Source organism: Notolepis coatsorum, assembly GCF_963971535.1.
Source record: "Notolepis coatsorum genome assembly, chromosome: 19".
NCBI lineage: Eukaryota > Metazoa > Chordata > Actinopteri > Aulopiformes > Paralepididae > Notolepis > Notolepis coatsorum.
This window is the reverse complement of record NC_140183.1, coordinates 93,188,204-93,203,670: the sequence shown is the minus strand read 5'-3', so window position 1 is coordinate 93,203,670 and position 15,467 is coordinate 93,188,204. Positions and strand designations below refer to the sequence as shown.

Sequence of the window (15,467 nt, the reverse complement as noted above, 5' to 3'; positions counted from 1 at the left end):
CTGGTTGGGTGCCCACTTCATTTCACTGTACTCTGTACTCTGGTTGGGTGCCCGCTGCATTTCACTGTACTTTGTACTCTGGTTGGGTGCCCACTGCATTTCACTGAACTTTGGTTGGGTGCCCACTTCAACTCACTGTATTCTGGTTGGGTGCCCACTTCATTCCACTGTACTCTGTTTGGGTGCCCACTTCATTTATATGTACTCTGATTGGGTGCCCACTTCATTTATATGTACTCTGGTTGGGTGCCCACTTCATTGCACTGTACTCTTTACTCTGGTTGGGTGCCCACTTCATTTCACTGTACTCAGTACTCTGGTTGGGTGCCCACTGCATTTCACTGTACTCTGTACTCTGGTTGGGTGCCCACTGCATTTCACTGTACTTTGGTTGGGTGCACAATTCAACTCACTGTATTCTGGTTGGGTGCCCACTTCATTCCACTGTACTTTGGTTGGGTGCCCACTTTAACTCACTGTATTCTGGTTGGGTGCCCACTTCATTTATATGTACTCTGGTTGGGTGCCCACTTCATTTATATGTACTCTGGTTGGGTGCCCACTTCATTTCACTGTACTCTGTACTCTGGTTGGGTTCCCACTTCATTTCACTGTACTCTGTACTCTGGTTGGGTGCCCACTTAATTTCAATGCACTCTGTACTCATGTTGTATCCTCCCTCTCCTAGGGTGCAGTCGCATCCTCCTCTCGCTCTCCGCTATCTGTGCTCTGTGCTTCCTGCTGTTTGTCGGACTATACTCAAATCAACTCTAAATGGATCTAATCAGGGGGTCGCATATTTTCATCAAGAAAGCAGAATAAGGCTAACCCTCTCTGCCTCTTGGGACATTTCAATCGGGCTACCAACTTGAAGACGTGGACATTTGGATTATCGAAGCTTTTGGATTGCAATAAGAAGATTTTGGATCTGTTTACCACGCACAGGACCTACCAAAATGAACTGACTAAGACACTTGGACTAACACATTCAGTCATTTGGACGGAGTTGTTAAAACTCACTCCACTCAAATCAATAGAGTTATAATTCACTCTTCTCAAAATGAAATTTAAATCGACGTGGATGGAAGGAATGTTGCCAGCCAGTCAAAACAAATTCCGGACGACTCACCAAGGACGACCCAGAGGGCTGCTGATGCTGCCGCGGATGCTCGCGCCAAATATGGCAGCGGAGCTACTGTGGCTGGGGGGAGCCACCAGGATGTTGCTGTCTCGCCCTCCCACCCCCCCCCCCCCCCCCCGCGCGGATGCTCCGCGCCAAACAGAGTCCTGCATGTATCAACAAATGCGCATGTTGGTGAATTTATGACTGTGTGCCATTATTACTTTCAAATATAATAATTGTGGAATATTACTATAATGAGCTGTATGTGTATGAACCAAGCATCCTTTGTGAAGCACTTTGGTTGACAAGTGTCATGTTTAAATGTGCTATATAAATACATTTGATTGATTGATTGATTGATTGGTTGGGTGCCCACTTCATTTCACTGTACTCTGATTGGGTGCCCACTTTTAAGAGTTAATCCCCTGAAGGGGGAGGAGCCGAACCATGGGGGCGTGGTCAACAATGAAAGAGGATATCCCTACTGAGTACAATGGCACGACCCGCAAGTCTCTACGACAAACGGTTCAAAAGATACAAAACAGGGGCGCGGACTAAGGATCAAGGGTTAATCCCCTGAGAGGTCATGTCAGTACTGAGTTGATTGACACCTCCATCTGAGTTGCATGCACGCCTGCAAGCCTTAATTGATTCAAAGCCTTAATTTATTCAAATCCTAACTGACAAATCTATCCCCAATGCATTTCAATGAGGCTGCGCTTCCTTCACTCTCACGATGATTAAAGCAAAACGATAAGAGATGAAGCTTAGTTCTTTTAATATGAGCACTTGAGAAAGTTCATGAATATTGTGTAATTCCGTCAACAATTGTGGCCCATGTGGCGATCGGAAAACAAGGGCAGGAACGGTAAAATCACAGATTTCAGCTAGAGTGGAGAGTCCATTAGTGTGTATGTGGAGCATGACTGTCAAAGAAATGGCCATAAGTTCAGATAAAAGTGTCCAATTCAATTTATTTTTATTTTATGAGCGAGGGCACAGTCGTGGCATCGTTTTGGTGTGTTGTTTTTATATCTACGTCCAAAATTTAGACCACTGTCGCAATTTACAAAAGGTTGATGGTAAAACAAAGAAATTCAGCTTCTGCACTCTAGTTTTGAACATTCCGCCATTCATTCCTATGGAGCTATTTAAAGTTGATTTTCTTCCAGAACCCTGTGGTGAAACTTTCCAAAAAGTAATAGCAATTCGAGTTGCACCAAGCCGGTCGTTTTGATACCTTACACGTGTATGTGGTGCGAAAGCTCTGGGAGGAGTTAGCTATAGCTATAGGAGTTAGCTATAATCTGAGAATATAGATAATAGTAGTGGGGTGTGACCTGGGTCAACCACACTAATTATAATTCATGAATATCTAGTGAATCCTCCATTCTAAACCTTTAAACCATCTATCCATTCATTCATCCCTCCCTCCCTTCCTCCCTTCCTCCATCCAGGCCCGGACTGGCCATCAGGAGCACCGGGAGTTTTCCCGGTGGCCTGGCCTGCACAGATAAAAAAAAAAAAATTATATAAAAAAAAAAAAAAAAAAAAAAAAAAATGTATTATTATAATTTTTATATTTTTTTTTGCCAGGCGATTGTTTCTAGTTGTGGCGGCGGCGCGGCGCGATAGTTAGATAACCTAGATGGGTGGGGAACAACCAGGATTTCACTGTCTGCCACAGAGTTGGAGAACTATCTGACTCTCTCTCTCACGGCCGGCGGATCACACACACACAATGGAGCCGCGCTGCCGCTTGTGATTGGTGGAGGCAGGACCAGGCGATACAACTGATTGACAGCGGAGGCGGCGAATGGAATGGCAGACGGCACTCAGATGCAGAATAACAGCCAGGCAATGAGCCAGGTAGTGAGGGACTCGGGAGAGATACAGTAGAGCGAAAGTCAATTAACGTTGATGTCAAGATGGACAGTGGAAGAAAGAGAAAGGGTGGAGGAGAGAGGGATAAAACAAAGAAAAAGAAAGACCCTTACAGGAGAGAGTGGTTAACTGTATTATAATAGTAAATAGAAAAATATGTTGTGCTCTTGCTTTTTTCTTTTTGAAGGTGGAGAGAGTACCATTGCTAGTGCCACAACAGTTTTATTTGAGGTACATAACAGTACATTGTACTAAGCAATTGTTGGCTCATTAGTTTGTGATTCACATGCACTAAAATTCACCAGAATGCAGGAAATTAAGTCTTTGTAACAAAAAAAATCCTGGTGGGGGACCCCCAGACCCCCACTTAAAAAGTGGCCTGACTGGGGCTATATTTCGCGCTATATCTCCCGGTATGAATTATTTCCCCAGTCCGGCCCTGCCTCCATCCCTCCTTTTTTCTCCTCTAGCGCCAGAGCTGACCTGCTACACCGGTAAGGGAGGGGCCTACAGGGGAATCATCGCTGTGACAACGTCTGGTAAAGCCTGTCAGAGGTGGGCGGCCCAGACCCCCCACAAACACGACCGCACCTCCGACAACTACCCCTGCAAGTAAGGACACACATACACAAACACACACCCCTGACAACTACCCCTGCAAATAAGAACATACACACACAACCACACAAACACACCCCGACAACTAACCCTGCAAGTAAGAACACACACATACACAACCACACACACAACAACACACACAACAACACACTGTCACAATATGGTGGTGTAATAGGACCCAATAGCAGACAAGTGGAGGCGGGCAGCAAGACCAAGGGTTTTTAATAAACAAGACTAATAAACAGAACAAGGGAACAAAAAATAACAAAACAAAACCTCTCAGTAACCACTGGAAGAGGGGAAAGGAGAAACTAAATAATTAACTCTAAATGCTAACATCTAACACAGGGGAACACTTACTTGAAACATGGAACATGAAACATGAACAGTGCAACATTGACAGTGTTAACAGAAATACTCAAATACACAGGAACAAATGACAAACGAGAAACACCTGGGATGATTACAACTGGAGACACCTGGGAGGTGAAACAGATTGACAAAGAACTACAAGAAACAACACAAGGAACTACAACTATGGACGACAAGACAAACACCAGACACTGGGACAAAACAAGCAGACTACAGACACTAAACGGATAACCTAATAACAGACAGTAACTACAATATTTCATTATGAATTGAAAATGGGGGACCCTGATGTAAACAAGACAAAAGTATTTCTCTGGTCTACATCCCCTTAACAATTGTGTGTATTGAGCCGTACTGTATTGTACCCATTCTGCAATCTGTTAATACAATTTTCAATCAATCAATCACTGCGCATTGTAAGTAAGGGTACAATTAGAATAGAATAGAATAGAATAGAAATACTTTTATTATCTCGTGGGAAATTTTACACTGCAAATCGCTCAACATTTAAACATTCAGACAGGACAGGTCACAAATTAGAATAATAAAACAAATCAAATCGAGTTGCCTAGGATAAGAGTAGAGTAAAATAGAATAAAAATGGAATAAAATATACAGTAAATAAGTACAGTAAAAATAAGTACAGTAAAAATATACTGAGAGGCATCATAGCAGCATTGGGGAAGGGGGGGGGGTACAGGTAGTAAAAACAACACAAGCTGTGTAAACATATTGGTCAATATAATTAACTATCTAACTAAATCAAATCAAATCAAAAATCAAATTTATTTATAGGGCCCGACAACACACGTTAATGTCCCCATGGGCCGTACAGGTCTTCTTTAAACAGGTCAATAAGACAACATAACAATAAGTCAAGAACAGAACAAGAACACCATAGGGTCCAAACATTTTTTAGATGAATGCAAATAAATGAAAGAATGCAAGCACTCCCAGACATACCCCACGCGAAGGTAAGGAAAAACTCACTAAAACCTAACAATAGGGAAAAAAGCTCCACAGGCAGTGTGGAGGAGAGAAACCTTAGAAGGGCCGTTCAAGGGGGGATCTCCCTTCTTAGATGTTGGTGATAGTAGTGTTGCAGACGGACAGTTGGTAAGCATGCACTCATGTGTGTGGTGAAACACAGATGAGTGCATGCAATAGCAACTGTACATTTTGAAAAATTAAAGATAGAGCTAATAGCGATAGCAACTGAACATTTTGAAAGATTAAAGATAGAGTTGATAGCGGATCTATTTGAGGCACAGGGGCGGCGCAGAGAGGGTCACGTCCTCCCCGTCTTAGTCACGGGACATTCAACACTCCGGTCGTTGCTCAGGGACAGCCGGAGACAGGGAGATAGGGGGTGGCGCAGAGAGGGTCGCGAACTCCCCGACATCATCGCGGGACATCCGGCACTCCGGTCACCACTACGAGACCTCCGGAGACAGGGGGGCACGCAGAGGGGGTCGCAATCTCCCGGCCTTCGTCACGGGACGTCCAACACTCCGGACAACACTCTATGACAGCAAGTCATAGGAAGACAGGGAGACGGGACAGGCGTTAGACAGCTCATGAGATTGTAGTAGGCGGACATAGCAATAGATACAAGTGGTAGGCATATATGTGAATGGAGTAGATATATGAAGTAAGCGTATTATGTGAATAGAATAGAAGTACTTAACCCAGCAATGAAACCGCGTTGACTGCTAATCTGTTAACAGTCTGTTGATCAGTTGACAGGACCACGGACAGACGGCGGAGAATAACTGATCCAAGGCCTCGGAGGTGCATGTAGAGCAGTCACTACAAGCTTGGCCAAGACCCCGAGGCATCCATCACCTTGGTCAGCGCCAGGAGACGGGTACTCAGAGAGAAGGGGGAGGGAGGGGGGGGGGGGGGGGGGGGGGATAGGGGGGGGGGAAGAGTTAGAGAGTCCCCATGTTTGTGGTGCTGCAAAGGAGCAGACATGTAGTACCCTGTAGTGCCATGTAGTACCCCGTAGTGCCATGTAGTACCCTATAGTACCCCATAGTGCCATGTAGTACCCCGTAGTATCCTGTAGTACCCTGTAGTGCCATGTAGTACCCTGTGGTGCCTTGTGGTACCATGTAGTACCCCGTAGTGCCATGTAGTTCCATGTAGTGCCATGTAGAGCTATGTAAGCCATGTAGTACCCTGTAATGCCATGCAGTACCATGTAGTACTCTGTGGTACCATGTAGTACCCTGTACCCTAACTAAACTACCCTATAGTAAACTACCCAGTGGTACCATGTAGTACCCTGTACCATAACTAAACTACACAGATTAATCTAAAGGTCAGTCCCCGACCAGGTGAGATCAAGGTAGGTTGAAGGAGAGAGAGAAAAGATGAGTCTTAAGCAGGGATTTAAAAGCTTCGACAGAGCAGGCGCCCCTGATGACGGCAGGTAATTTGTTCCACAGGTAGGGAGCGCGGTAGACAAAGGCTCTGTGGCCGGCAGATTTCTTTTTAACCCTAGGGGTCGATAGAAGCCCCGCATTTTGTGAGCGCAGAGCACGAGCGGGCGAGTATCGGGAGATGAGATCGGATAGATAGAGCGGTGCAAGCCCATTTAAAATTTTGTAGGTGAGGAGTAGCACTTTAAAGTCAGAGCGGGCTTGGATAGGAAGCCAATGTAGGGCGGACAAAACTGGTGTGATGTGATCAAATTTTCTAGTTCTAGTTAGTATCCGTGCAGCCGCATTTTGCACGAGTTGAAGATTTTTGATGCTTGAATTAGGTAGGCCTGAAAAAAGTGCATTACAGTAGTCCAGACGTGATGAGACAAAAGCATGAATCAGGGTTTCAGCATCAGCCAGAGTTAAAATGAAATGTGATACTGAAATATACATTATTCACAGTATCACAGTATCCACATAAGGTGCAGTATTCCTAAGGTAGTGTTATTGTCCTCCTTGGGTTGCTATTAGTGCTAGGTCAATGTCTGGCAGCAGTCGCTGCCCCCTGTTGTGGAGCCTGGAGGCCCTGGCTAGTCACGGCCTCCTGCCACTATGGAGCTGCCTCTCTGTGCTCAGTGATGCAGTGAGGCACAGTGATGCATTGTATGGTTTAGGTTAGGTTTACTTTATTTGTTCAAGGGGGACAGTGTACATTAATAAAACATTTTACAAATGTAAATGCACCCAATTTTAGCCAAAAGGCTAATTTCCATTGGCAGTCCCCCTGCCAGAAGGTACAGGCTAAAATCCTGTGTAAAAAAAGGGTTAGCAATAAAAACAGAATAAAATCAAGATAAATAACATTAGAATAAAAACACAACAAAAGCACATAGACATAGTAGGGATACAGGTCACAATACAGTCATGGACACAAGGACAGAGCACATCATGACATATTAAGATACCCAGACATAGACAGACGCACCATATCCACACACACACATACACACACAGACACCTCAGTGTTGACAGTTCTGGTTTTCAATGATCCATTCCCTAACCCTGCACTTTGGTATGATGTGGACACTCTAATTGTTTGAGGAATTGAGTTCCATTGGTGGGATGCTCTGTATGAGAAGACGGCCTGGCCAAATACACTTTTTTTAAAGGGATTGTACAGTCCCCCCTTGCCGCACCTCTAGTGTTCCTGGTTGAGGCAGACTTGAGGTTGATGAAACCGGACAAAGGAGGAGGAGCCAATCCACACTTTATTTTGATCTTTGATCTCAAGTGACTACCTGGTAAAATAAAGGTAAAAATAAAATTTTAAAAACTAGACTGACGTTTTGATATAGGGTCAGGTTTTCCCAATTGAGTAGATTATATTTTTTTAGAATGTGACAATGATGGTACCTAAATGGTTTCTTGTCTAGAATTGTTATTGCTTGTTTGTAAAGTGATTTAAGTGGTTTCAGAATGGTGGAATGTGAATTGGAGCAGGTTATCAAACAGTATGTGATGTGGGAAAGAACCATTGAATGAAAATATAGCTTTGCTGCCTCGGTTGAAAGGAAGTTTCTTATGTACCGGAAGTTTGATAGGCTGAACTTTACCTTATTGCAGACTTTTTGTATGTGATTTTTGAAGCTAAGGTTTGGGTCTATGTGTAATCCTAAATACTTATATTCTGACTACCTGTAATTTCTGACCGGAGATGAAGATATCCTGATCTGCAACTTCTCTGTGGCCCTTGGAGAAGAACATACAGACAGTCTTAGAGACATTCAATTGTAAACAGCTGTTCTTAAGCCAGGATGTGACATTCACCATGACATTAGACAATTTTGTTGCAAGCTCTTCTGTGGTTTTACCGTGTGTAAAGATCACTGTATCATCAGCATACATCAGTACATCACATTGGCCACACACAGAATGCAAATCGTTAATGTACATACTGAACAGGATTGGACCCAAGACAGAGCCCTGCGGGACACCAGTTGACATACAGATGGCAGTAGATTTATGATTTTCTATTTTGACAAGTTGGGAACGGAATGAAAGATATGATTTGAAGAGGTTGAGGAACTCTATGGAGAAGTTGATGGCTAGTCTGATGGCTGTTGGAATGAAGGACTTCCTGTGCCATTCAGTGCTGCATTTGAGTAGTGTGAGCCTAGCACTGAACATGCTCCTCCTGTCAGCCAAGTCTGTGTATAGTGGGTGGGAGGGGTTTTCCCTGATGGCCTGGAGCTTAGCAAGGCTCCTCCTCTCCGCCACCCTCGCTAGAGAGTCCAGCTCCACCCCAACCACGCTGCTGGCCTTCCTGACCAGCTTATCCAGCCTGGTTGTGTCCACTGCTCTCAGTCCGCTGCCCCAGCAGGTCACAGCATACAAGAAGGCGCCCGCCACCACTGACTCATAGAACATCCTCAACATCCTTGTACAGACATTGAAGGATCTCAGCCTTCTGAGGAAGTAGAGTCGGCTCTGGCCCTTCTTGTACAGTGCCTCTGCGTGTTTTTACCCGTTCAGTTTGTTGTCGATGTGCACACCGAGATATTTGTACACCTCAACCATGTCCACATCAACTCCCCTGATGGAAACGGGGGTCACAGGTGCACTCCTCCTCCTCCCCAGCTCCACAACCAGTTCCTTGGTCTTCGCCACATTTAGCTGCAGTTGGTTTTTATCGCACCATGTGACGAAGTCAGCTACCAGTTCCTGGTATTCCCTCTCGTCACCGTCCTTTATACATCCCACTATCGCAGAGTCATCAGAAAACTTCTGAAGGTGGCAGGACTCTGACCGATAGTGGAAGTCGTTGGTGTAGACAGTGAAGAGGAAGGGAGAGAGGACTGTCCCCTGCGGGGCCCCGGTGTTGCTGACCAGTCTGTCTGACACACAGCTCCGTAGGCGCACGTACTGTGGTCTGCCCGTCAGATAGTTCACAACCCAGGACACCAGGGGGGCCTCTACCTGCATCGCCTCCAACTTCTCACCCCACAGCCCAGGCCTTATGGTATCAAAAGCACTGGAGAAGTCAAAGAACATGACTCTCACAGTGCTCCCCGGCTTGTCTGGTTGAGTGTAGGCTCGGTTCAGCAGGTAGATGACAGCATCTTCTACCCCCAGTCGGGGCTGGTAGGTGAACTGGAGTGGGTCTAGGTGGGGTTTGGTTACCGGGTGGAGTCTCTCCAGGACTAACCTCTCCATGGTCTTCATTATGTGAGAGGTTAGAGCCACCGGCCTGTAGTCCTTGGACGTGCTGGGACGCGGGCACTTGGAGACAGGGACCACACAGGAGGTTTTCCACAGTGTCGGGACTCTCTGCAGCCTCAGGCTCATATTGAATATGAGCTGGAGCACATCACACAGCTGAGAGGCACAGGTTTTGAGTACCTTTGGGCTCACCCCATCAGGACCTGCAGCCTTGCCTGCATGTAACTTGCTCAGCTGTGTACTCACCTGGTCTGCAGAGAGCCACACCGTGGGGGTCTCAGGTGTTGGGGGGAGGAGCGGGTCTTCAAGCCGCGGGGGCAGACAGACTGCACCAGAGATGAGGGGGCGTGGGCAGTTGGGGGGAGGGAGGGGGTTGCTCAAGTTGAAGGGCTGAGAGGTGTGGGGGTGGGCAGGGCAACTGGAGTAGTGTCGGGGGGGAGGGGGGCCAGACTGGCCGGGGCCGCTGTATCAAACCTATTGTAAAACAGGCAATCCAGCAGGCAAGTTTAAAGAAATATAATCTGATTGATTGAGGTAATGAGGGACTTAAAATTAGCCTATAGATAACGCATTTAACTTGTCGGCGAGGCGATTGAGCCGTACTGCAATATGTTAATAAAGTTTTAAATCAATTAATCAATCAATGCCGCTAGAGAATCAGGATCTCTGCTATCGATACGTGCTGGCTTTTCAACTGGAGCGGCCGCGCGCACTTATGCTGGGTGCCTGTTCCTTAATGACAAGCAAGCAGTGCAAGAATGCGGAAGCATTCTACCGTAGTGGCGTGCGGTAATGCGCCTTTCATTTTCCTTCGCCCAGCGCCCAGGTGCGTGCACCGGCGGCGGCGTGCTCGCTCAGGTGCGTGCGTGCGCCGGCGTGCTCGTGCGAGGTGCCCGCGCATGCGCATGAGATCCCGCCTTGGTTCGACACGAGCGGAGCTCAATATATATAAGTCACCGCACCTTATTCAGTATCCAGAAATAGCTCAATTGGCAAGACTGCATGGCTGTGGATCCTACGGCTTGTTTGCTGGCGAGTTTGAATCCCATCAAATATTTTTTTTTTAACGTGATTTTTTTTTTAACGTGTATTCTTTCGCCGGTTAAGGTTAGGCATGGTTAAGGTTAAGGTTAAGGTTAGGCATTGTTTCGGAGTTGGTTAAGGTTAGAACGGTTAAGTTTAGGCGCTGTTAAGGAGCTGGTTAAGGTTAGAGTTTGTCAAAGAGAATGGCAATATTCTTTCTATGGTTAAGGTTAGGCATGGTTAAGGTTAAGGTTAAGGTTAGGCATTGTTTCGGAGTTGGTTAAGGTTAGAACGGTTAAGTTTAGGCGCTGTTAAGGAGCTGGTTAAGGTTAGAGTTTGTCAAAGAGAATGGCAATAGACAGCCTATTTCCGCGCGACAGCTCCCAAAGCGGGCCTGAAAAGAAAGGCGTTTTACCGTAGTGGCGTGCGGTGACGAATGCTTCCGCATTTTTGCACTGCTTGCTTGTCATTAAGGAACACGCATCCTGGGTCTCAAGTCTGGTTTGAGTTAACGAGACTGAATCCACCTTCGAGGAACAGGAAAATCCCGGCTTCAAACATCGGGTTAACTGAATCTGGATAATGACATCTTGATCGACTTAGTTGAACCAGGTACGGGGAACAGGGCAGGGGTCTCAAATTCATTCCATCGTGGGCCAAGTTTTCATTTTAACTATACATTGCACCAGGTGAGTTAGTTGAAGAGGTGAGCCAATTAGTGAAATCATCAGCTGGTGTTTAGGCAAGGCTGGAATGAAACCAAGCATACACTCTGCCCACAATGGAATGTGTTCTGCAATAGACAATGCTGAAGACAGACAGAAGACTGAATACTGGAGTACCCTGAATAATATCACAATATTAACCACAGCATAATGCGGATCTGACTGTCTATTCTTCTGATAGCAGGTGTTTAATCAAAGATCCCTGCTTTCTAGTGTTGCACAAGGACCAATCAGCATGGGTATGGGCGGGTTCATTTTCCATTGATGGGGATTTGATTGGCTGTTTACCTGCGGTCGCAGGATTAATAACGTTAACGTTAGTTCGGCCAGATAAACAATTAAAATATACTAATTAAATGGTTGGACCTGTGAGATTTGTACTTTGTACTTTGTAGGTCTGCATTTTAAATGTAAGGAGTAAAAAGTATGTATTTTTTCTCTGAAATGTAATGGAGTAAAAGTACAAACTATACAAACCTAATAATACTCGAGTAAAGTACAAATCCCCCAAAACAGTACTTAAGTATTGTAACGAAGTACAATTACTCAAGTACTTTACACCCCTGCAATCAAGGAATCATAAACGACCCCCCCCCCCCTTTCCTTCATGCATGATTGAGCATAATGTATATAGCGATCATATGCATTTGAATTTTTTTATATAGCGTGTATAGGAACGAAAGGCCAATCGATTATGTGTAATACGCGTCGGGGCCTATAACATGCGTTCTAGGAATTACTGCTATACAGTCTAAAACATACTTATATTCTCGGCGGTACTAACACGACAATGTATGAATGGAAAAATATAACGTTCCCACATCCGGAACGATAGATACCCGATGTTGAATGGGCCATAGTAATGTCGATATAGCTATAATATTAAAAAAGTTATAGCCCTGCAAAGAAGGTGAGCCACTCCATAGGGTTACAGCACTGGCAGAGAGTGGTATAAGATGGGCATACTGCATGGCGCAGAATGTGTTAAGGGTGCAATTAACACAGCACAATCCATTCTTAGTGGATTCCGCCCTCAGTGTTTAGCCAGCTTGCTCTGCTAGCTTAGCTCTGTGAATAATGCTGGTGTTCAAGATAAAAAAGAAATATTATTTAGAAAACGTTCCTAAATAGAAAAATAAAGATACACACTTTTAAAATAACCCTTACATTGTGTTGTCTTCCTCACAGAAATGATTAAATACTGAGACATGTTTCTTTAATATAAATTCATACAACATTCAAATCAAGAGGGATTCACGACTCGTTGTGGAACTTTGGCGACCCCTAGTGGGGGTCGGGACCCCCAGGTTGGGAACCACTGGTATATTATATAATAATTGCTCACTATCCTCTAAAGAAATTAATTGTTTGTTTGTTAGACAGTTCCACCATAAGGTTATACTCAAACATCCCAGGATGTGGTCCAGTTTTCAGTTTTTTGTTTTTCAGTTTTTCCCAATAGTGGCTCCAGTTTCCATCTTTGTCTGCCCCAAATCCGAACACATTGACCTGGGAAGACAGACAGACAATGTTACATGAATGGAGAATGGACTTAACCTTTGTATTAGATACAAACTTTAAATTTTACTAATGATTTGCCACAAATATCTTTTAAGTCCCTCTGTGTGGCCACTGATGGGAGGGTTTCCTCTTATTCAGCTCAATCCGGTCCCAACAACACCATTTAGTTTGCTGAAGAAGTGATGTTTCTTCATGACAAGGTTACACAGTACAGGTCTCTATATATAATATAATATATTTACCTTGTCACAGATGTGCATGCTAAGCATCACAGCCAGGAAGCCAGTGGATGGATAGGTGCCCTTCTTTTTCAGCCACATTTGATGAACATATCTAATGAAAGCAGGATGGAGGACTGACACCTGTGTGGGTTATGAATCAACAGTTAACCTATGGAAATGTCATTGGACTGATATATCTATATATTTTGGTTACCTTTTATATACTTTTAACCCTTTACCCACTACAGCACAGTTACGGTAATTATTTGTGACTCATTGGTCAAAATGGAAGACCTGTTTCTGTTTTACTCACCAAGTCCTTGTTCCCGGTTATCTTTGCTTCCACAGGCCAGGGCATTCTGTTGGATGAAATCATACAAGAACATTTAATTGTAAAGGGATTTGAATGGAAAACATACTATTTGTGCATGTGTGTGTATCTGTGTGTGTGTTTTTTTCTTTTGCAAAATGCGTTATATCTCATTCTGGCTTCAGTGGCTTGCTTTGTCCTATTGGAGTGCTCTGGTGCCAATAGGCGCCCACTGAAATAATTTTACTCAATGCACCAATCACTGATCAGGGCCACACCCCTCTGCTTTGCATATCATAAGCATGTGTGGTAGCCTCTTAATCTCCCTCCCGCTTGTTTCACGCTGAAATTAGGCCCACTAGCATCTGTACTGTATAAGAAGATGTATTATGGGTGGTTAGGTGGCCGAGCGGAGATTGCGTTCGTCACCAACCCCGGAGCTGTGAGCTGGGACAGGCGAATCCAGCTCACAGCTCCGGGTTTGTCACCAGCTTGGCTGGCCGTCTGCACTAATACAATTGGCTGTATTAGAGGGTGGGAGAAGCTGGCGGGGTGGGTCCGGGTCGTTGTAAACAGCGACTCCTACAGTTCGGTCGGGGCACCTGCTAAGCGCGGATAGGACTTGAGGGGGATAGTGTGGTCCTTCCACACGCTACGCCCTCTCGATGAGAATCCGCGCTGCCAGGTGAAAAGAAGCGGTGATTGGCTGGACGTGTGTCGGAGGAAGCACGTGGTAGCCTCCACTCTCCCAGATGATCTGACTGTGGGGGGTAAGTGCGCAGCGACCAGGAAGGGACTGGGAATTGGCATACGACTAACATTGGGATGGGAGAAAATCGGAGGAAAATGGAGGGGGAAAAAGATAAAAAAAAAATAAAAAAAAATAAGAAGATGTATTATAACTGTGTTATAACACCCCTTTGGTCACGGATAACATGATTCTGGGAGCTCCTTTGGGGTAACCTGGCCTTGTACCCCAGGGAGCCATCCACCATAACGCTTGACTATTTGACTAACATGTATTTCGATACTCTGGTTGAGTTAATAAATCTGTAATAATTAGGGATGTCCGATATTATCGGCCTACCGATATTATCGGCCGATATCGGCATTAAAATGTGATATCGTAAAATATCGGTATCGGTTTTCAAATTTTTATTTTTTATTTTTTTACATTTCTATAACCTTTATTTACCCAGGCAAGCAAGTAGGAACAAATTCTGATTTGATTTATTGTCAAAAGTATGCATAATGTTGTGTTTATTCCACAACAAGAGATATGTAATGTTAATTACCTGAAATTATTCCATTTTTTGGGGGGGGGGGACCCTGCATATATCGGTATTGGTTGATATCGGTATCGGAAATTAAGAGTTGGACAATATCGGTATATCGGTATCGGTAAAAAAGACAATATCGAGCATCCCTAGTAATAATAAGTATATCCTTGGCTCCAGCTAATTTCCTCCACCTCCTAAGTGGCTGCTGGGAAACTCAACCGAGTTTCTTCTGTTTGTTGTGAATAAAGCGTCTTTCATGGTTTTCAGACTAAAATGCTTTGTAATCAGCCTACAACAATTAATACTCTTGGGCAGGTACAGTAGCTATACAGTTTTACAAAAGCATTCAGTGAGAGGAGCCCCATCTGCTTTGATCCTTTGTAATAGCGAGCTGTCATTACAAACAGCTAGATATTTAGGAGTCGCAGCAGGCTAATGTTATTTCCAAGAAACAAAAGCATTAATTCCGAAAGTTACATTGTTGATGCTTGAAATGTCTGAGCTTCCATGTTAACGTATGGTTTTTTACTCGAGCTTGCTGTCTGCTGTCATTGCTAACAGCTAGATATTTAGCGGAGCAGGCAAATGTAAAGCCTTCATTCTGAACATTACATCACTGATGCTTGAAATGTGTGAACTTAGTGAAACATTCAGAAAAAATAAATAACGCACATCCTCCGCTTGTTGGTGCTGAGCCAAACTGTAAAAACAGTAATACATAAGAACAAAGCGGGGCTCGCAACTC

At 44.6% G+C, this 15,467-nt stretch overlaps 1 protein-coding gene across 1 annotated transcript; it reads right to left on the bottom strand.

Moving 5' to 3' along the window:
* Positions 1-3,904: 3,904 nt before the first annotated feature.
* Positions 3,905-13,490, bottom strand: LOC311246638 (CMP-N-acetylneuraminate-beta-galactosamide-alpha-2,3-sialyltransferase 1-like; the record flags this gene model as incomplete). Its single annotated transcript, XM_084336785.1, has 5 exons — positions 3,905-3,914; positions 9,889-9,968; positions 12,780-12,899; positions 13,154-13,273; positions 13,446-13,490. 5 exons carry the CDS (start codon positions 13,488-13,490, stop codon positions 3,905-3,907), a joined length of 375 nt encoding a protein of 124 aa, XP_084192911.1.
* Between the last annotated feature and the right edge of the window lie 1,977 nt (positions 13,491-15,467).